This window comes from Vombatus ursinus, unplaced genomic scaffold, assembly GCF_900497805.2.
Source record: "Vombatus ursinus unplaced genomic scaffold, bare-nosed wombat genome assembly UNPS02014158.1, whole genome shotgun sequence".
NCBI classification, from domain to species: Eukaryota; Metazoa; Chordata; class Mammalia; order Diprotodontia; family Vombatidae; genus Vombatus; species Vombatus ursinus.
Window position 1 is genome coordinate 3,425,214 of NW_020953936.1, and position 23,471 is coordinate 3,448,684.

General features: G+C 42.9%; 2 protein-coding genes across 2 annotated transcripts in view; one reads left to right on the forward strand and one right to left on the reverse strand.

The window, feature by feature from the left end:
* The window catches only part of SHB (SH2 domain containing adaptor protein B), a 348,548-nt gene extending 330,560 nt beyond the window's left edge, over nucleotides 1-17,988 (reverse strand). Inside the window, exon 1 of the mRNA XM_027858991.1 lies at nucleotides 17,201-17,988. Coding sequence (XP_027714792.1) covers nucleotides 17,201-17,977 — 777 coding nt within the window. The 5' untranslated portion in view covers nucleotides 17,978-17,988. The remainder of the gene's footprint in view (nucleotides 1-17,200) is intronic.
* On the forward strand, nucleotides 17,976-18,951 carry LOC114040859 (basic salivary proline-rich protein 4-like). The gene is made up of 3 exons (XM_027859065.1): nucleotides 17,976-18,085; nucleotides 18,125-18,719; nucleotides 18,784-18,951. Exons 1-3 carry the CDS (start codon nucleotides 17,976-17,978, stop codon nucleotides 18,949-18,951), a joined length of 873 nt encoding a protein of 290 aa, XP_027714866.1.
* The last annotated feature ends 4,520 nt before the right edge of the window (nucleotides 18,952-23,471 follow it).

A 23,471-nucleotide genomic window follows, 5' to 3' on the forward strand; every position in this document is an offset into this window, starting at 1 on the left:
GGGATGTCAAGGGCCTCATGCAGCCCATGGGTTGTGTGTCTGACACCTCTACATTATACCGTGCTGGGACACAAGATTGTAACGGACCTCTCTGCACTTAGGTAGGTAGGCAGATGAAGTTTATGCTGGTACCACACTCAAAGCCTTTCCAAAATGCACTCCAACGGTATTATACTTTGAGAACTTAGGTTTACCTCCAAGACAGGCCAGGCATCTGAGAAGATTAGTTCAGAATTTCTCCAAAATTCCAAAAATGTTCATCTAAAAGAACTCCAAATCTGTATTTTGTATTGTAGTTCCACCCCCACTGCCCCTCTGCGACCATCTCCTCTACTTGAAATCCATTCAGACGACAGACACATAGCAGGCGGCTGATTTCTTATTCAGAGTCCTCTGGTGGCACTGTTTGTCTTGTCATGTATCTGCGCAAGGCAGGGAGGTATGGGAGAAGGAGCAAATGATAACTGTTTGGCAGCTGCTACCCAGCACAGAGAAGAAGAAGCAGCTTCCCACTGTCTAAGGAGATCAGAAATCTCCTTAGAGATGAGAATAATTTCAAGGAAGACAGGAAAAAAAAGGAAGGAGAACTGAATTATGTCTCATTTTTGTAGAACTCTGGAGGAAAAAATATGTTTAAAATCCAAGTCATCTGACGCTGGGCCATGTAAACCAAAGAAATTCCTTCTGCAAATAAAGTCATTAGTTTTGAACCTTGGAAGGGACTCCCAAGGAAACAAAATACAAATGACAGATCATCATGGGGAGCCAACTGCCATCAGAGAAGCACTCCAGCTAACTCTGTTCGAGAAGAGCCAGAGGCAACCTTTGGCAAAGAGGAAGACATCAGACCTCCCCAGGTCTATCACAGCGCATCACTGAAGTGCCAAGTATCTGGCCTTGAGCACTGTCTTTCTACTTTAGTTTCCTGATCTGTTACCAGGGTGGTGAGAAGATGAATGCCTGGCTATCTACAGATTCAAGGTGTTAACTTCAAAAGGCAAAGCATCAAGCAATCCCTGGACACGAATGATAGCACATTTTTGTAGCATTTTGCCATACACTCCATGAGGTTGTTAGTACAGCTTTTACAGTTCCCATTTTACAGAGGAGGAAACTGAGAGGTCAAGTCACATCAATGTATTTAAAATTAAAATATTTAAATTTAGAATGGTAACAGAATTATCCCCTCCCCCAATCTAACTCAACAACTCCATATTATAATAAATTCTTAATGACTTTCACCAATGGAGGCAATTTGAGACTATATAATCTAGCGCTAAATCATCCATTTGGCTTTCAAAAATATTTCTTACTTATATTTTATATGTAATGAGTGTGTAGACATTCCAGGAATTCACTACAACCAAAATAATAAAACCACACAGTGAAGAGGTGACTCCTAGAAAATGTAACAAAGAAGGTAACATCATGAAATCCTGGCTGACAAACCCATTCCAACACATGGAGAGATTTTAATTCATAGAAGCCAAAACCCTACATCTAAGCACTTGGATTTTTTGTCAAAGCAAAAAGAGATCAGAGTGTTCTTGAATCAAATACTCAAGTCGTAAATATTACTATGCATCTGAATAATACAATACACTTTCTTCCTCTTAGTAGAGAAGTAGGGGGCTATGAGGGCAGAACACCCCATGCATTTATCAGGTGGTTGTGATAGCGATGGTGTTTTTGCTTTAAATGTCTTTGTTATAAGACAAGATTCTGAGGTTGGAGGAGGGAAGGATACATTAAGAAATTATTAATGTAAAAATAAAAAGCATCCATTAATTGGAAAATGCCTAAGAAGAAAACTGCAGCATGAATATAATGGAATATTATTACTACAATGTGGAAAGTGACAAATAAGAAGAACTCAGAGGAGCATGGTAAGGCTTACACAAAAACTCATGCAAAGTGGAGAGACTCCAGGAATGTAAACCCAAGAAAGGCCCAAAGCTGAATGCTGTGCAATGATAATGTCTAAGAAGCTTGGACCTGGAGAAGAGCTGGAGAAATGCTCTCCCTCCCTTCCAGGAAGACATGGGTGGGGATCTGGACTCAGTTGACATGTTAGTTTTGTGAAATGTCTTTTTCTTTTTGCTATTCTTTGTTGGAACAGGATGGCTCAGTGCATATGGAAAGGGGAAGGAATGTATTCAGAAAAAAGGTCATGTAAAAATTAAAGATATCAATAAAAATTCATACAAAAGATTTTAAAAATCACTGAAGAAACAACCAAGTTCCTCTCTGAAGAATAAGAAAAATAAATATGAAAACAAAGGGAGATTTCTGTTTTGCAAAAGATATGAGCTAGTATTATGAAGACAGTCTTAAAGATGTATTCAGTTCATCATTTCTCAGTTCACAGTTGTAATCGTGAATAAATATACTTAAATTGGGAAGGGGGAAGGGAATCAAAAAGCTGCAATCAAACTTATTTTTTTTATGAAATCAAACTCCACAAACACTAGTTTCTTTAACAAGCGTGTGCTCCAGGAAATATTTTTTTTAGCAATTCAAACATAACTCATACGCTAATAATTTTAAGACCAAAGATAATAGAAAAGTGAAAATGGTCAAAATGTACACCAAAATGATTTCAAGGGTGATTCAGATTTTTACTTAGGGGGAAGAGAGAAAGAGTAGTCTGTAAGGTTGTGTCAGGACTTGCCTGTTCTTTGTCCCCATGTTCCTTTCATGCCAAGTAAGGGGTTTCTATTTGCCCCTACCTCTGCGCGCAGGCCTTTTACACTCTGACTTCATTCTGGTCCTGGGAATCGATAAGTAAGGAGTCTTTACCTTTGATGATGAGGATGAAGATGGTGCTTTAGTATTTTGTGTTATGCTCTCTCTCCCTCTGCCAAGGTTCTTCACTGCTGCCATTCAAGTCCCCAGGACCTGAATACCAACCCTCCCTGTGCTTCCCAAGCTCTACAGCTGGGTTCCTGATTTCCCCATCGATCTCTGTCTTACCTGCTTGAAGCTCTGTAACTTGTGATTCCTCCCAGTTATTGAAGCCTTCCCACTTGGATTTACAACTTCTGGAGGAAGCCTTTTTCAGTCTCTCCCCTCCTCCCCCGTTCCTCAGAGATTACTTTCCACTAAACAGCAACTATCTGGCACGAGCGCAGTTATTTGCATGTTGTCTCCATTAGAAGAATCCTTGAAGGCAAAACAAGGCAAGGTCTTTGTGTTTGCCTTTCAATGTATTCCTCAGTGCTACATACAGTAAATGCTTAATATAGTAAATGTTTGCTGGGTGATTGACCTTCCCTGTGTTCCTCGCCTTTCCATCTGGAATTGCCCCTCTCTAGTCAGGGTTGTGGCCCTTGCCCACTCCACTCTGCTGGTAGCCCATCTCTTAACGTTGGGATGCTAATAGATCTTGGTTTAAAAAATAACAAACATATTCTACCGAAGGTTGTTAAAAAAAAGGTTTACGAACCTGACTTTTGCAGGATTTGGAATCAGAAAACTCAAATCTGAATTCAAACTATGACTTATTAATAAGTTAATAGTTAACTATGTGTTTTAGGGTTTTTTTTTTCTTTTTGGTGAGACAATCAGGGTTAAGTGACTTGCCCAAGGTCACACAGCTAGTAAGTGGCAAGTGTCTGAGGCCTTGAGCTCAGGTCCTCCTGATTCTAAGGCTGGAGCTCTATCCACTGCACCACCGAGCTGCCCCGACTTATTAACTATGTGACCTTGGGTGAGTCACTTCTCCCTTTGATGCTTACTTTTTTTTTTTAGATAATTTTTTTTAAAACTTTTTAAAAATTTTCAGGCAATTGGGGTTAAGTGACTTGCCCAGGGTCACACAGCTAGCAAGTGTCAAGTGTTTAGTCTGAGGCCAGATTTGAACTCAGGTCCTCCTGACTTCAAGGCCGGTGCTCTATCCACTTCGACACCTAGCTGCCCCTGATGCTTACTTTTTAAAAATCTATGTGTAATGGGACCTTTCGGGCATGCCCAGTTGCCTAACATGGAGCCATCCCTAAGGGGACTTGCCTGGGCATGCTCAGATTTCCTAAGATGGAAGCAGACTCACCATCTAGCCAGGTGTTAGCCTCCTTTGATTGGCTGTCTACAGGCTGTGATCTGGCAAGACTGTGAGGCTGTCCCTTTTTCTTGCTCAAGGCCTTTCCTTCCAGTTTTCCAACTGTGTTCAGAGAGAGTAGGAGAATAGAGAGTGTAGCCATCTTAGATGTGGATATGCCCAAATAAGTGCCCTTAGGGATCATCGCTCCATGTTAGGTGAACTGGGCATACCCCAAAAGCCTCATTACATATGGAGAGCAAAATGAGCAGAACCAGGAGAACAATGTATATGATAAAAAGAACATTAGACAGACAAACAGCTTTGAGAGACTTAAGAAGTCCTATAGATAAATCATGATTCCATAGGACCAATAATGAAGCATGATCCCCACTCCCTTACCTCAGAGATGACAGACTCCAGTTGCAGAAAGAGATAAAATTTTGAGGCATATCCAATATGAGAATTTGTTTTGTTTGACTTTATATATTTGATACAAGGATTTTTTTCCCATGGGGGTAGAGAGGAAGAGAAAATATATTTTTGTTCATTGAAAAATAGTTTAATTAAAAAAATAAAATGTTAACAACTATTGTACTTCACAGTTTTCTTGTTAGGAAAAAACCCCACTGAGGTTCACAAATTGGAGATATGTCAGCTGTTATTAAAAGGCATCACTGGCAGTGTCTGATTGGGCTGAAACTTTCCTGACAGATCACACAGATAGAAGACACCTGGCAAACCTATAGTCCTGTGATTATTGGAGATATTCACAAAAATTCTCTAGTCATGTCTCTTCCCCTAATATTAAGTTACACGATGGAAAAAAAAATGAGTCATCCACAAAAGTGTTCACTTTTCCTATCTAAGTCTTTTGGACCCACCTCTGAGATCCTTCCTCTACAGCCTAATGAGAAATCCAGAAAAACACTTGTTATTAAAATGGTAGGGAAACTGAATGACTTAGAGGAAAAGCTAATTCTTTTTTGTTCAACAGTTGAGAAAGCTTAAAAAACTCAGGAAGTTAACTCCTATTGAAAGTGAAACATTAATAGAAATATTACTGGAAAATACCAAACAGGAAGAGAAGGAAAATTCCATTGTTGCGCCCAAGTCTTCCATCTACAGTTAACATCCTCAAGACTGAAGAATCAGAAAATAATTTAAAAATTAAAGCATGAAGCAAAATGGAAATTAATCAGGCTATCACTCTTTACAAAGTAAACCAAGCTCACCCAAGATCAGCTAAAACCAATGGCCTGAAACACTAGTGGTGGCTCTACAGAAGATCAAAGACCTTAGTCACACTTTATTTCTAAAAAGTAGATTGCTTAATACAAGCAAAGATTTTAAATGTTGCTGAATAGGCAACAATACAATTTAATACAAATTAGAGCACATACAGGAAATGGGATGGTTCATCAAAGTAAAGGTAGCAAGAAATTAATATTTTACTAATTTAATATTTAACAATTAAATCATTAGCAATCTCTTTTTCTATCAGAAAGCCTGAGGCCAAACTGGTGATAAGAAATGATAAATGTGCACCCTTCCTCCCAAAAGGAATCCTCCTGTAAATATGACTAAATCCAGAAAAGCCAAAGGAACAAGTTAGCTAAGGTGGGCTAAAATTAAGACATAATTCTAGTTACAGGATCTTGGGAGGGATTCTAGATGCCTTCTAGTCCAATGCCGAATGAGCCTCTGTTTTCATACCTTCAACAACAAAGAACTCATCGTGCGACAGGGTGAGTGGTCTATTCTACAGTTTGAAAAGTCTGATTATTAGGAAATTCTTCCTTGTATGAAATTAAATCCTGCCCCTATAATTTCTTCCAACCAGTCCATGTTCTCTCCTCCGAAACTACAGAAAATTAATCCCTCTTTTTATAATCACTCTTTTATAGGACCAAAGAGTAGTGTAATGGAAAAAGCATTGAACTGGGAGTCAAGACCCCTAGGTTCTAAATCTCAGTTCTTCGGGGTTGTGAGCTGCATAACCTTGAGCAAATTGATTCACCTTCAACACCTTCACCTGCAACAAAGGGACTGCATTAGCTGATCTCTTAAGACCTATTTTAACTCTAACTTTCTATAATCCTAAGATTTTTATTCAAGACAATACCATGTTGCTGGGAAGTCTTCCATGTTTCCAGGCCTGCAAAGTAGCTCCATACCTTCAAAACTACGATTCTAGGATTTATTTTTAAAGACAAGTATTACAAAGCTACTCTCTTCATTTGCTATTATCACTTTATAATGAGCTCATAACTCAAGCTATAAAGATTTTCTCCAGGTTGAACTTGCTTATTAAGGTCTCTGACCACCTGTAAATTCAGCCAGCTTTAACTGGATGGCCAGAGAAAGCCACACCTGTTTCAGATTTGCTTTCTAAAGCCATATTTATGGGCAAGGAAAGGTTTGGGGAAGGGGTTAAGTCTCTGAGTTAAATCAAGTGATAATCAATCATTCAGGTTGTCAAAAATCGAGAAGATATCATTTGATCTATTCTTAAAAGAGCAAGTGATGAGGTACTGAGGGGCTGTCTATTTTCAATTCTTGAAACACTAAACCTACCATTTCATACATAAGATGTAGAAATATACTAACTTCCTAAGTTATACATTTTATTGCAAGCTATACATTTTATTAATGTGTAAGTACCTCTGTGTATGCAGCAATTTCTTTATAAAACTTACATGATGTATTCAATTCTTTTATGAAATTTTTAAGAAGACTAAGGCCATTCAGAAGGAATTCCCCCAACACAGATCATTAAAATTTATTTGTGTCACATCATCTATTCTCACCTCCTTCTTTCTGTCTCAGAGGAAGAGGTATAGCTAGTTCTCCTTGTTAAGAATAATCCCACTACCAAAGCCCTTGATTCCAGCCTTCTAGCCTTATTTTATCAATCATCCCAGTCTCATCTTCACTTTCTTCCTCTCCACTGGGTCCTTCCTGTTGGCCTACAAACACAATCAAATTTGAAGAAAGGAAGGAAGGAAGAAAGAAGGAGGGAAAGAAATAAGGAAAGAAAGAGAGAAAAAGAAAGACGAAGGGGAAGGAAGAATGAAAGGAAGGGCTTTCTTTCAACCTTTTGACTTCATCCAACTAAAATCCCATCTTTCTCCTCTCCGACAAAGTCAAACTTCTTGACAAAGTTGTCTATGACTGACCCTTCCATTGGTTCACACCTGCCCTTTCCTCTACCTCTGGTATTCTGATTTTTTTCCTTATGGCTCTATTGAAACTGTTTTCTCCTCCCACAGGTAAGTACCTCATTACCAAATCAAACGACCTTTTATAGATCCTTATCCTCTTTGAAGCCAGGGTCACAGGTATAGTTTTGGCCATTCCCTCCATTTGCATATTCTCATCTCTCTTGGCTTCAGAAAAATGGACAATCTTTTTTTTTCCCCTCGTGTACCTACTTGCTCCTTCTCTCTCTCTCCTTCATTGGTCCTTTACCTGTAGTCCAGCCTTTTAAGGTGAGTGTTGACCATGGCTCTGGCTTAGCCCTCTTCACCCTCAAAACACTTTTGGCAATTGAATTTGCTCCCATGGCTTCAATGACCATTTGTTCACAGGTAATTCCCAAATCAAGTATCTCCACAGCTGAATTCTCTTCCGAGCTCCAGACCCACACACCCAAATGATTACAGCAGTGGTGTGAAACCCAGACAGAAAGAGGAGCCACTAAACTGTACATAAGAATCCCTGAGGGGTGCATACTGACTTAGAAAGCCACATACTAACATTATCTATGTTTTATTGTATTTTTTATTGATTTTTTAAAATATTTCCCAATTATATTTTATTCTGATTCAGTATTGTGGGCTACATGTGGCCTGTGGGCCTTGTGTCTGATCCCTTGGGGTTTACAGCACATTCCCACCTGAATGCCTCACTGAGACCTCAAACTAAACATGACCAAAACAAATTCATTATCATTTCCCCCTAAACGTGCTCCTCCTCTTGAAATTACTAGTTCTATAGGGAACACTAATATTCACTCGGCCTCCCATGTTCAGAAATGTTGGAGATGCTTTTGACTCCTCCTACCTCACCTCTCATATCCAATCAGTTACCAAGTTCTGTTAATTTTATCTCTATGTCTCTCACATCTACTGACTTTTCTGTTTCCACTGCTACCAGCCTAGTACTGACCCTCATTACCACCCACCCACCCACGGTGGTTTCTAAACCATTTTCACTGTGCACCCTTATCACTAAAAAATGTTTGAGTATACACCTCCAATATATGTATATTTACCTAACTGTAAGTTAGATACACATATGATTGTACAAATAATTATTTATATTACAAAATGTACACTAAATAGAAATTTAAAAAAAAACTATGAATGAAGAAGAAATAATATTTGATCCTAGATAAATGGGGAATTTCCTGAGGAGGGGAGTGGTATGGTTAGACCAGTACTTTAGGAAAATCCCTTTGGCAGCTAATGTGGAGGATGAACAGGAAAGGAGAGAAATCTGAAGCTTAAGAAGACCAGTTAGGAAGCTAAACTACTCAAGAGATGAAGGACTAAATTGGAATGGTGACTGTGAGCAGAGAGGAAAGGGACAAATATAAGAGATGTCAAGTTAAACACAAGATCTGATGACTGAAAGGCTATGAAGCAGCAGTCAAAGAGGTGGGAGAACCAAAGAGAAATCCATGTCATGACAACCCAGAAAGGAGAGAGTACCTTAGTGCAAAGGGTGGTAAACCAGGTCAGATGTCGCAGACAGGTACAAAGATGAGAACTGGAGAAAAGCCTACCCAATGTGGTGATTAAGAGATCACTTGTAACTTTAAAGAGAGCAGTTTCAGCTGGGAGAGGAGTTGAGGATAATGAGGAGGCTAGAAAACTGAAAAACTATAAGGATGATGGTGACCTCAAAAGAATTGGGGAAGTTTGGAAGAGGGGTGGGTTTGGAGGAAAAAAAGCAGCGTAATCAAGATCCATCCTGTTCTGCTCATCTTGTACTTCTTACTGGAACACGAAAAGTAGATGGATGGAGGGACAGGGATGAAGGCACTCACTGCTTCCCCACTAGGACTTGTGGTATGGAGCATCCACGGAGCAGGGATGCTGGGAGTGGATATGGGGAATTTTATCTGCATAGCTGCTGTGGATGCCTGCATCATTTTAGGTTACCACTTCCCTGAGGAACCCACCAAAGTAAGCTAAGTGAGGGAGTATTAAAGGGGTTAATGTAGTTGTGTTGGATACAAGCCTATGATTAGCTATGGTCAGGAGAAGGTGGGCCGCAACCCATCTTTCTAAACTCCAACTGGATGATCACACTCCTGTCTGAGGTGAAGCCACAGCCTCTCTGGCATCATTCCATGGCCCTCGCCCACAAGACCACTGACCTATTACAGGTCACCCAGCCTCCCTTTTCTCCTCTCTCCAATTCACCTCTCCCATAACTGTCAGACTTAAGCACAGAATCAGTTGTCATACTTCTTCAAAACCTCCAATGGCTTGTCAAGGCAAGTTAAATCTCCTTAAGCCTGGCATTCAGTACCATCCCCAATCTAGCGATATGTTACTTTCACACATTATCTCTTACTACTCCCCTTCACATACTCAACACTACAACCAGACTGGTCATTCTCCATCTGTATTCCACACTTCTTTATCTCCAGGTCTTTGCTTATACTGCTCCCCCATCCTATCGATCCTCTAAAAGCCAGCCCAAATACCACCAAGTCCACAAAGGTCTTGAAAGGGAGGTGTGCAGCATGCATTCCGGGTTCAAAGGTGAAAGATCCAATAAGTAGATGTCCTTCTATTTTGTTTAGAAAGCAGGAACCATGAATATTGGCTGAAATAGGATGGAGAAGAAGAGAACAAGATGATCACAGGATTTAGAGGGAGAAAGAAACATTACAAATTCCTCATTTTTACATGGGATAAAATGAGGCCCGGAGAGGTGAGATCACTCACCCAAAGTCACACAGATGGCAAATGCAAAGCAGAAATTCAAATTCAGATCTTCTGATTTCAGATTTGTTGCTCCTTCCTTCCACTACACTACACTGCATCTCAGGGGAACGCAAAAGAAGCTAACAGTAAGATGCCCCTTCCTCACGTTGCTGTTGTTCAGTTGTTACAGTCATGTCCAACTCTTCATACCTTCTAGAGGTTTTCTTGGCAAAGATGCTGGAGTGGTTTGTCATTTCCTTCTCTGGCTCATTTTACAGATTGAGGAAACTGAGGCAAACAGGGTAGGCGACTTGCCCTGGATCACACAGCTAGTGGCTGAGGCTAGATTTGAACTCAGGCCTTCCTGACTCTAGAGCCAGCACTCTCTCCACTGTGCCACCTAGCTGCCTTCTCCTTTTTCACGCATCATACACACAGCCTCACTCTTTTATTCTTCAATACTCTGAACCTCAGCAGACAGTGCTGGACTTGCAATTGGAAAGAACTGGGTTCAAATATGACTTCTGACACTAGCCATATCACCAAGGACAAGTCACTTAAGCTCTCTCAGCCTCAACAATAAAATGAAGATAATAATGATATCAACCTTGTCATAGTTGTTGTTTTGAGACTTGAATGAGAAAATATCAAGCACTTTGCAAAACTTTAAAGCACTATAAATTTGCCAATTATTATGAACCCGAGTTAAAATGACACTCTGCTACTTACTGCATGTGGGACCCCAGACAAATCACTTAACCACTCTGAGCCTCAGTTTCCTTATATGTAAAATGGGGGGGGGGAGAAGATGGCCTCCAATATCCCCATTCAGCTCTAAATCTATGATGGATAAATTAATTCCTGAATTCAGGAATAAATCTAATTCCTTCTCAATGTGGGGGTTTTCTTTTTAACAGAAATCAATAGGAAAATGAGATTTGGTGTAGTGAATTTTGATTATGGTAACTCTTCAAATATAGATCTGCTCTGTAAATCAAGAGATACCTGTAATTCATACTTAAGGCTATGAAACCATATGCAGAAACCATCTCATAGCCAGGAATACAAATGATCAACCCCAAAGTTCAGAACTACCAAACCTGCTTCTGCATTTTAATCACATCACTTTTAAGAATTATTAATGGAGCTGTATAGAAATGTCTCTGACAGTGCAACCTTTTAGCTAAAGTCTAACAGCTGGCTTTAACCTAATTTTATTCTAAGGGATTTTTTTATCTGGTATAGTGAATAGAGGACCTGCTTTGGAGTAAGAAGACCTGGGTTTAAGACCTGCTTCTGATACATACTGGCCAGGTGACCTTGGGCAAGTCACAACCTCTCAGCACAGCCCTCCCCCAACTCTTTAAGACAATAAGTTATGGATGACTTGCCAATCTCAGCAGTGGAGGGAGTTACTTGGCTGGAATTCTGCTGTACAGATGAAATTATAGGTCTGGACCAACAGGGAAAGGCAAACTATTATTTCTTATTTAAGTACAGGGTAGGTGTTATTATTCAATTCAACTGCAGACATTCAGGTTACCTGAAGCTCCAAGAGGCCAGAGACCATACCTAATTTATATATGAATGCCTCCCACCCCTATACACACCAAGTATGCTGCTTAAAGTAGTTAATGTTTGTTCAATGAATAAGAAAATACAGAGCACTAGCATTGTATATTCAGAGTTCATAGGGTGGTAGATTTAGAACAGGAAGGGGCTTCAAAGGTCATCTGACCCAACTCTTTCATTTGACATTTGTGGAAACTGAGGGCCAGAGATGAAATGATTTGCCCAAAGTCACACAGGACATAAGTATATAAAGGTAGGATTTGAACTCTGACCGTTTGATTCCAAATCCAATGTCCTTTATTAAACTGATAATACATCTTTTCCATTTGGTCAGCTGTTGTAGAAACTAACATTTAGTTAATTAGGATAAAGAAACCATAAGACTTCAGCAAAAATAGAACAGGATGGTACAGGTTTTACTTTATAGAACTGCATACATTTTCTTGAAAACAGCATTTTTGGGGGGCAGCTAGGTGGTATAGTGGATAGAGCACCAACCCTGGAGTATCTGAGTTCAAATCCAGCCTCAGACACTTACTAGCTAGCTATGTGACCCTGGGCAAGTCACTTAACCCCCATTGCCTCCAAAATAGAAAAAAAAAACTGCATTTTTTCCCAACTGTTACACATTAGATTCTATATTAAGCATTTATTTGTCAAGATTTCAAAATGGCATGGCTAAATTGAGCCTTTTTTTTTTTAATCAATCATTCTGCAGCTAATGATCCCATGGCTCTCCTCCCTCCTCCATCTGTAGCTGCCTCGGGGCATGGGTGAACGCCCTTTTTCTGCTTCTAGGGTGAATCTTTCCTTCATCCTCCACACCAACCAAGCACTAGTCAACCCTCTTCTTTGCAGCCCTGGTCATAACCCTGTAGCTATTCCCCAGTGCTTCAGCTTCTTCATAGGACCTGGATGGAGACAGGTACAGTGAACAGCCTGTCCTACCCCAGAGAGAGCAGAAGGGAGAGGTGATGGGAGAAAAAAAAGGCTGCATATTATGTGCCATATTATGTAGATGCAAGAGATTCAATGTACAAGGTATGCAAGAAAGAGAGACTACATGAGACAAAGAGGGTGAACATTTAAAACAAGACCTTATAAAAGGAGAAGAGGTTAAATGAAGGAGGCCAACATCAAACTTTAGTGACTAACACAAATTTTAACTGTATGCAATAAAACAAAAAAGCAGTATGGTGTGCTGGGAAAGAAACTAGGAATCATAACTCAACTAACTGCACAATTCTGAGCAAAGTCATTTAATCTCTCTGCCTCACTTTCCTCACTAGATCTTCACATCCCCTTCCTGCTCTAAAATTCAAGGCACCAGATTGTCAACCCAAGGACGATTTTATAAATGAGATTCAAGCTCTACTTCTCAACTGTAAAATGGGGATAATAGTATCTGAGTACTTATTGTACAGGGTTATTGTAAGGATAAAGTGACAGAGAGACAGAGACTAGAGAGAGAGTGAGATGGACAGACACAGAGACCCAGACAAAAATGCCTAGCAGAGAGAAGATTGACTAGATGTAGGGAAGTAGTGGGGGAAAGTCATCAAGCTACCAGCCTTCAGGTAGGAATCCAAGGGTGAATCAAATGATGTTAACCTATTTCTCTCTTCCTTTCTTCCACTGAGATCTCGCTCCTTTTCTCAGATGTATTTGCTCCCTGTCTCTTATCTTTTCTACTTAAATGGTTAAAAATAAATATAATTTATTAAACATAGTTATCGAATAAAGTTTCATATTCCCTGTTCTCACCTTTAAAAGTCAATCAAAACTTTACTTCTCTCACTAAAAATAAAAAATTATTTTCTTCATGTGGTCTTCAAAGGTGTTTCAAGTTTTGTAATGGATTCCTTTTTTCATTTTCAAACACATCCTTCCCTCTCTTCTACAAACAAACTTGTAATAAAGATAAAAAGGGCAGTTCAGCCAAATCATACATATTTATATATATATATATGTTATATAGATAGATATAGATAGATATATAGATTTAGATATAGATATATGCTATATCCTTAGTCCCCCACCTCTGCAAACAAAGTGAAGGAGGTGTAATTTTTCAATCTTTTTCCACGTCCAAGCTCAGTCATTATAATTATATAGCATTCTGGTTCATGAGGTAACAGAGTTAGAGCTGGGAGGGACCTTGGAGGTAGGTCATCGAGTCCAACCTCCTTCTTCTTTGAATGAAGTTCAGCAGCTTGCTCAAGGTTGTGCAGGTAGTAAGCAGCAGATACTGCTGGGATTTAAACCCAGGCCCCCTGACTCCAGGGCCAGGATTCTTTCTGCTACACTCTCACTGCCTCTCTTTCATTTTATTGTCCTTTCCAATTACACTGTTGTGGTCTTTGTATAGATTGTTTTCCTGGCTTACTTCACTCTTCATCAGTTCATGTGTCTTCATGTCTTTCTGAATTCTTCATAATGGTCTTTTCTCCTGGCAAGGTAGTATTATATGATATCTATGTACCATTCCCCAATCAATGATCATCCTTGGTTTCCAGTTCTTTGATACCACAAAAATAATGACAACAAAACACTATTAATATTTTGACAAATCTAAGACCTTTCTCTCTCTTTGAGACCTTTGAGGGTACAAATGTCTGGCAGTGAGATCTCTGGGTTAAAGGTGTGGATATTTTAATTACTTTCTCAAGCAAAATTCCAAATTGCTTTCCTGGATGGTCAGACCAATTCACAGCTCAACCCATGTATTAGTGTTTCCATGGTCCCTCCAAGTCCATCTAATGCTATCTTTCCTAATTTTCTGGTTGTGAGGCTAACCCTCAAAGTTATTTATGTTTTGCATTTCTTTTATTTCTAGTGATCTGGAGCAATCTTTCATATAGATGTTAGTAGTTTTCAGTGTTTCTTTTGTAAACTCTTAGTTCATATCCTTTTTCATATCTCATCTTTTCCCCCCTTGTGGATGCTTGGCATTTAACAAAGGAAAAAAAGTTTCCTATCCCTTTTCTGAAAAAGCTCCATATGGGAAAAGAGGGAGCTAGTTTTCATTTTTGTGGGAAATGATGTAAGATAAGTTAACAACAAAAATTAAGCTCTTCCTTTGGCTACTCTTCTTCTTTATTTGCCCCTACAGGTGTTGGCCTGGCTGACTGGCCAAGACTCCCAAATGGTAAGTGAAATTCTATGGCATGTCTCTGTCAAGTAACAGCAACATCTCTCTGCCTCCTGCACCTTTGCTAGCCAAGTTAACTCCCCCAAAATCTTCAAATCTTCTTGTGGATGCGCTGCTTCGATACCCTAGCAATAGAAGTTCCCTGCTTATAAGTTAGAATGGAGTACCTTGAGAACATGAGGAGAAAAACATAGTGATAGGGGCTTCCTTCTCCCCTAAACTGGTACTACCTAGCATCAACTCATACCAGTGAGGCAGTTGGTAGGAGCTATAATCAGTAATCCTCTCACTACAGCTTCTCTAACAATTCAGTCAATCTCTTAAAGCAGTAAAAGAGCCAAAGTGGTGATTTCAGTGACGTGGAAGGTAAGTGAGGTACTGACTGACCTCAGGGCAGAAGCATATCTGTTTAAAGAATAAGACAGACTAGGGTTTTGTAGGGGATGGGGTGGGTTAATTCCATTCATCTTTCATAACATGTATCATTCCCCTGCCTCCTTCCATTCTTTCTCCTTTTGAAGGTATACTATAATGAAGATGATCCAATTAGCACACTGAATTCATCTACTCCAATCTAGTAAGATGCACTCCCTGAAGATAAATCCTAGTATGCTGAAGACCACTTTTGGAAGCCCCATTAGGGAAGTCAGCCTTTGGGTGACAGGTGACAAGAGGCCAGTAGTAGCAGACATATGAAGACAGACAACAGAACTGCTGGTTCTTTCTCTGACAGCTCCACATTGACTGATACATCTGATACACACTGCATTCTTGCTGAAGATGATTCAAGCTTTTTGTTTGTTTCTTTCTTTTTGGGGGGTACGGAGTGGTGGGGAAGGAGTAAGGCTCCTCCCATACCCCTCAGACGGATTAGGTCAGTTCCATCGTTGTCTACCCATCACTCCTTCCCAAGAGATACCAAAAGAATAACAAATCTTAAACTAAAATGGGCAAAAAGATTTCTCAGAATGGGCTTTCTTCTCTATACAGCTAAAATAATCATCACCAAGAGAAAAAAATTCATCCCAAACACTAATAATGCTCCATTTCTCCCACCTTAATGGGCTTAGGGAGAAAAAGCAAAAGGTAATGCAGCTATTTCTCTCTATAACCTTTGTCCCAATGAATCTGAGCAAGACTCCATTCTCCTCTTCATCCCTGTGTAAAACTGAAGTTAGCAAACCCAGGAATCTCTGTATTAAGTAGGTAAGCAGCACTGTTTCAACTTGCCAGTTATATACCTTCCATAAAACACAAGAGGGATGTACATAATCTATGTAAAGACAGAACAGGTTGACTGCCTTGGTCTGTGAGCCCCCAAAAGGAGGAGGGTAGTAAAAACAGAATTAAACAGGGTAGGGAGGAGGAGTTACAGCCACCCACTAGTGGTATGACCTTGTACAAATTATTTCACTTTCTGAGCATTGGCATAATTTATAAAATGGGAGGTTTGGTCTAGATCAGGGGTTCTCAACTGAGAGAATTTTGTGAATTTTATTTAAACATACACACTTTAGGAGATTTCTAATATATATTATCATATATAGAGATATAAATGGAGCCAATTATATTGAAATAAAGTTATTGATACATAGCTTTATATAGAAATAACTATATGTATATATGGATAACTATTTCAATAACTGGCTTCACATAAGTATATGTATAACATATATAATATACATTACACACACACACACACACACACACACACACACACACACACACTTGAGGAGATTCTCTCAGTTGAGAATCCTGTTACTAGACCGACCAAACCTCACTTTTTATGGAGTAGCCAAGGCTCTGAAGTAAAATGATTTGTACAAGATCATACCACTAGTAAGGGCTGCAACCCCTTCTTCCCACTCTGTATATATATAACTTAATTTCAATATAACTGGTTACATATATGTATCACATATATATGAAACCAGTAACATTGAAAGTTTTTAAATACATATACAAATGCATATATGGAAAGTTATTATTTTATAAATAACATTTATATATACATAACATTATAGATGTATATGTATATTAACTTTATTTCAACATAACTGGTTTCTTCTGTAATCCTATGTATTTTATTTGATGCATTTTAAAACATTCTGAGAAGGGGGTCCATAGGCTTCACTAGACTGCTAAAAGAATCCATCACATACACGTTAAGAAACCCTGGTCTGGATTTTCAAGATTCTAGAAGTCAAGAACGCTTCCTGGAAGGCCAGTGTTTTACCAAGATCTCCTTCCCACTCTACATATTTGCCCACTGACGCACCTATCCCAGACAGCTTCTGAAGCTTCGTGCACGCTTCCCCCGCCCCCTCCCCAAATTCTTAAGCAACAGGAGGGACTCACGAAGGCAGGAGCAGCTCCTGCAGGTGAGGAGGGAGCCATGCTAAGGGTGCAAGAGAGGGAAGGGCCGCGGGCAGGGCAGGTCCTCCAAGAGGAGGACGCGGACGCTGGGGGACGGTCGGGAGCGGGGATAGGGTCTCTCACCTTCTCCTTCTTGCCTCCGGCGGCGCCGCTCTCCTCCGGGCACCTGTTGAGCAGCTTCTTGCTGCTGCCGCCGCAGGCGGACGGACTCCAGGTGCGGACGCTGCTGCTGCTGCTGCCGCCGCTGCCGCCGCTGCCGCCGCTGCCGCTGCTCTTGCTGCCGCCTCCTCCCGGGTCCCCGCCGCCGCTGCCGCAGCCGCTGTCGATCTTGATGAGCCGGTGCTTGGGGGAGATGTATTTGACCTCGGGCGGCGTGGCCGGCCGCCGCTCGCTGTTGCTGCGGAAGAGGTGCGGGGAGGAGGAAGAGGAGGAGGACGCGGCGGCTCCCCCTCCGCCGCCCGAGGTGCAGCAGCAGCCGGCGGACGAGGAGGCGGACGAGAAAGTCCTGTCCCCGCCGCTGTCCTGGCCCCCGCAGTAGTCCAGGCGGCACATGGCCCGCAGCTTGCGCAGCGACGAACCGGGGCCGTTGTAGGGGTCCTCGAAGTCGCGTTCCTTCTGGGCTCGGTAGGCGCGGATCAGGTCGCTGGTGCTGCCGCTGTCCTCCCGGAACGAGGATGAAAAGCAGGAGGACGACGAGGACGCGCAGGAGGCCGCCGGGAGCTGCTGCTGCTGCCGCCGCTCGCTGCCCCCACCTGCCCCCGCCGCCGCCGCCCCCCGGCCGTTGCCCCCGCTGCTGCTGCCCCCGCGCCCGCGCTCGCGGTAGTCCGGCCGGGGAGGCTGCGGGGGGCTCTTAGTTTTGTTATTGCCTAAACTGAAGTACTTGTTCAGCCACTTAGCCATGGTGCCGCCGCCTGGACTGCCCCGGAGCCGACCCCCCTACGGCCCGAGGAGCAGCAACAGGGGCGCCCCGGCCGGACCGGCCGCTGCCATCCGGAGGCTGCAGGGGACGTAGGCGGCCACCACGAACCCCTCTTCCCCGCGAGACAGGCAGGCAGCTCGGCCCCGGACTCCGCTCCTCGGAAAGGCGGCGTCAGCGGAGAGAAAGGCGAGCAGCTGCCGCCGAACCCGCTCCCGGCTAACTCGCCGAGGGTCCCCGAGCCCCGGCCAGACCCCTAAAAAAGGCTCAGAGTCAAGTTCAAGTTCTGGCCGCAGCCGCTCGCGGGGCGCTCGGCAGCGACGCCGCCTCCCCCCTCGGCTCGGGCTCCGCGGGTCCGGTTGCAGCCCCAGGAGAGGGGGCCAGGCGGCCGCTGCCTCCCGCGGCGTCGGTACTACAGCAGAGGGAGGGAGAGATGCGGACAGCCGGGGCAGCCGGGGCACCGGCACCTGGACGGGCGCTCGCTCCTCCACCGCCTTCGCCTTCGCTCGTTCGGGTATCCGTCCTGCGGCAGGGCCCGCTCCTCCTTCTCCTCCTCCTCCCGGCGGCTTCACCGAGGTCACCGCCGCCGCCGCCGCCGCCCCTGCCTGGCTCCTGCAGCTTCGGCTTGAACTTCTCCCCCGTCCCTCTTTTCCTGCTCCCGGTGAGGGGTCCGGGAGGAATCCTTCTCGGCTCCCCCTATCAGCTCCACTGACAGCGAGGAGGGCTGTGCGATCCTCTCTCCGCCTCCCCACCTCACTCCCCCCTTCCCTGCCCCTCCTGGAGCCTGGAGAAAGAGCGAGAGAAAGGGAATAAGCAACACACTGTGCCCGTCCCGGCGGCGCCTCCTGCCGCCTCCGGAACCGCCGCGTGTGTGACACTACCGCAGCCAGAGCCCGCCTCCCCGCCGAGCCCCGCCTCCACGGGCGGGGAGGTTGGCCGCAAGCCCTCCTCAGCCTAGCCCTAGGCCACGCCCCTCCCGAAAGGCCACGCCCCCACCCCATTCCAGTGCCACCTCACTCAATCCCTGACCACCCGACGCACGGTTGCGGGACCGGACACCGACACAAAAGCCGTCCGAGTCGCTCCGCCTACCTGACACATTCTAGCTCTCGCTCCCTATGTCTGGCGTATGCACTCTCACACGCAAAATTCGTGCAAGCTTCTTGCACTCTCGGACCTGCTGGGGCACGGAGACGAACGAGAATTACCTGGAAACGTGAAGTCCCAATATCAACAGCAACAACAGTAAGAACTGAAAGCAAACGTTGCTGCTAATTTCAAGGCCCTGTTGCAGTAATGAACTCTCCAGACTCGTAACCCGCAAATCGCTGAGGCCGAGCCGGCTCGGAGGGCAGCTCGCCCATCACCCGCCTACGCCAGCAGTTACTAAGTCTCCAGACTCCAGCATCTTGCACCCGGGGGCTGGACATGGAAAGACACTTTGTTGGGAGCGGATTAAAACCCGGACGTTGGCGGGTTGTAGTTCTGTAAATTACAGACAGGATGCCTTTTCATGTTATCTTTGCGAGTATATAAGCCCCCTAGTTCTGTAAGGGGAAGGTAATCTTTCAGTGTCGGTGGTCTTTGAAGGAAAGAGGCTTTATGTTAATGAATTAATTAGCATTGCAGTTGACGGATAAAGCTGGGATAGGCACCATATAAGAAATAGGAGCACCAATCAAAGCTAGGCTGAAGCAGCAGGGTCTTCACTTACCTTTTCAATTCAGATGAAGTCCAATTCTTCATAGCCAGTTGCACAGAGTAAACTTTTGTCTGGAGTGTATAGGGAAGTAGGTTAAGAGAGCGTTTTAAAACCTGGAAGGCCCCTGGTACAACCTTTCTGTTCTACATAAAGAAGCCCAGAGAGTTTGTAATTTGCCTGATATCATAGGGTGATTAAGTAACAAAGCTGGGGACAGAACTCAAATCTCTCGATTTCCTAATGTGCGTGCTTTATAAATACTTTTTTAAAAAATCGATCTCACTCTCCCCCCCCAAAATACACCTTCCTCACCAATAGAACCCTTCCTTGTAACAAAGCCGTCCAATGTTTGTTCCTCCCCTTCCCCCCCCCCCAACCATTCCCAAAATGATCCTTCCCAGCTACCTGAAATTTAGGTCCCTGGACTTTCCCTTTAAATGTTTTTTGAAAGTGGATAGGGAAAGCCCTAAGGATAACAGTTAGCTCTGCCATCACCACCCCCTCACCTGAGTTTTCAAGTCTCAAAGACCCAGCTGGAAGGTTGTTATAGGAACTGAGCCAGCCATTACATTACCATCGCAATTACAACACCTGTCCACTAGGGGAGCTCTGATCGCTAACTCTTTGGAGCTTAACACCAACAGATTCCTTTTCTTTTTTGTTTTGCCAACACAGATTTGAGATTTTTTCCCCCAAAGAATTTTAATGTGTAACTTAAGAGAAAACCAACAACACTGACAACTCTAAAAGACTAGAAATAAGCAAGTGAATGAACACATATGTCTTATCTTGCACAGCTTCAATCTCAGCTGGTACAAAGTTTTGCTGGTACAGTTCATGGAGTACCCCAAAGCTGTTCCTATTCCTTACCTTAATCTTCCTTGAAGAAGCCAGGATGAGTATGGCACTGCCTCCTCTAGCCCCTGAGCTTTAGGTTCTGTGGTAATGATCAGTCCAAGTCAACAAGCATTCGTTTAGCATCTTGTGATAGGAATAACAGACTAAATTTCCTGCATTGTGGGTTGTGTTAGGTTTTGTTTTCTTCCCTAAAAGACAACTAAACTTTTAAAGACATCAATCCTATGATGGGATTTTGGAGGGGGGTGGTCCTGACAGTCCTGAGCTGTACCAAATATGGCTGATTTGTGAGAGACTTATGAAAAGGGATAGATGAAATCTTTAAATGATCTGTGTCCTGAAAAAAACAGGACTAGACAATCAAAGGCTCTCCTCTTTGGGGTCAGGACCAGCAGAAGAATTTTGTCCATATGATGTTCCTATCTAAGGACAAAATACCTATTTCTGCCCAATGGGGCTCCTTGTACATATCATAGTGTCCACCTATCCTAAGTCCTCAGTCTACCCCACCGTGGCAAATTGGAGTTCTTCCCCTATGTCATGGCCAGAAAGTTGCCCTGCTAAACAACATTTTTGTTATAGTGCTCCTGACTTATCAGGGCTAAGTGTTTGAAGGGGTTAGGGAAAGGGAGAGGAGAACACTATGACCCAGCCTGGAGGTTGAAAGATGACACCATCTGGACAGGTTAACATGAGAGTTAAAGCATGAGAGGTTGTGGATGAGTGATAAGAGGTCTCAACAGGGCAGTGAGAAGTAAGGAGTATTCCATCTCCTCCTATTGGCCCTATATGTCTTGATCTTTCAACTGAAACTGTCCTCTCAAAAGTTACCAATATTCTCTTACTTGCGGAATCTAATTGCCTTTTCTCAATCTTGAGCCTCGTTGACCTTTCTACAATCTTCAATATATAATAGCTAACATTTATATGGTACTTATATGTACCAGGCACCTTACAAAATATCTCTCAAGGGGGAGAATGGCCCTTAGCTTACAAATGCCAGCTTAGCCCTATTCCACCAAATCTGCTTACATAAAAGACCATTACGAAGTCAGAAAATCCTTTTTTTTTTTTAAGCAAAACAGCAAAGAGAACTTGTGATATCTCATTTAATCCTCACAACAACCCCAGGAGATAGGTGCTATTATTATCCCTACTTTGTGGATGAGGAAAGACATAGCTTGGTACAGTGCATAGAGTGCCAGACATGGAGTCAGGAAGACCTGAGTTCAAATCCAGCCTCAGACACTTACTAGCAAGACACTTAACCATGTTTGTCTCAGTTCCTCATCTGTCAAATGAACTGGACAAGGAAATGGCAAACCACTGCAGTATCTTTACCAAGAAAACTTCAAGTAGGATTACAAAAAATCAGACACGACTAAAATAACTGCACAATAACATGGACGAGGAAAGAGTCTTATCTAGGACCACATAGCTAATTAGTGTGTGAGGTGGGATTTGAACTTAGGACTTTTTAACTCCAGATCCCAAGCTCTATCCACTGCTCCTTCTACCTGCCTCATGAACCAAAGAAGATTCAAAAGGGGAGAGCAGAGAAGGATAGCGAGTGAAGTATTGGTACAAATAAATTTACTATGGGGGCAGGGAGAAGGTGGGTTCAGCCATAGCTGTATGACACAGATCCCCCATTCAAGCAGCTCACTGTGGTGTGAAGAGAGACAGTCTGCCTACCTCAGTGGGAATGCATCCTGGAGACTGACATGAAGGACTTGGTGGTGGCAGCCTGGGGCTAGTGAGGGGAGGGGCAGGAAGCATCCCTCCCAACACATTAGCACATCTGGTTGCCCCATGTCAATTCTGTCTCTGCTCAATGTAAGGGTAAAAACAGATGGAAAGTAAAAGGCGAAGGATAGAAAATTACCTTCATAATTTTTTTTTATAGCCTCCATGTTCTCGAGACTTAACTCTTCACTCTCCTCAATCTTTTTCTACAATGAGCCAGAAAGCTTTTCACCCTTGGATGCTCACTTCACCTCTGTACTTAACTTTGATTCTACAGCCACTTCCTCTGATTAACTGGTCCCTCCTAGAACCTCCATTATAAACAGAGGCCCAGACCTGCCATGTCGTTATTCCTCTATTGACTCTCCCTGACTTTCTCTGCATTGCCCACTAACCAAGGACCTTTATCTCTTCCACATCAGCTTCTCCACTCCACCTTTTCAGCTTCCTTTTATGTGTTGTTTTCTTCCATTAGAATGTAAGCTCCTTGAGGACAGGAACTGTCTCTTTCTGTTTGTATTCCCAGCACTTAGCCCAGTGCCTGGCACATGCTAAGCACTTAATAAATATTTGTTGACTTGACTACACTTCTTCCACCCCAAGCCCATCACCTTTCCTGATCATACATATCCTAGATGACATTTTATTCCATTTCTTGTGCACAACATATTATAGATGACTGGTTTCAGCCTACTTAAGTGTATCATATGTCTCTCCACTGCCCTTTGGTTGTTGTTCTGTTGTTTAGTGGTGTCCAACTCTTGGTGACCCTGTGGACCATAGCATGCCAATACTGTCCATGGGTTTTTCTTGGCAAAGATACTGGAGTAGTTTGCCATTTCTTTCTCCAGTAGATTAAGGCAAACAGAGGTCAAGTGACATGCCCAGGGTCACACAGTAAGTATCTGAGGCTGGATTTGAACTCAGGTCTTCCTGACTCCAATTCACCTAGCTTTGGGTTATATGTAATTCTAATTCACCGGAAACTGTGATATCTTATAATTTATAGACATATACATAACATGACCAGAAATTTGTGGGCTTTTGTTTCTGGAAACATATTGTGATCCTAAAAAGTACTACGCAATTTCCCTGAATTCTGAACCTGTTTCATTGTCCATCTGTAGTGTTTATATAAGCTTATATTGATGGATTAACTCAATCCCCAACTG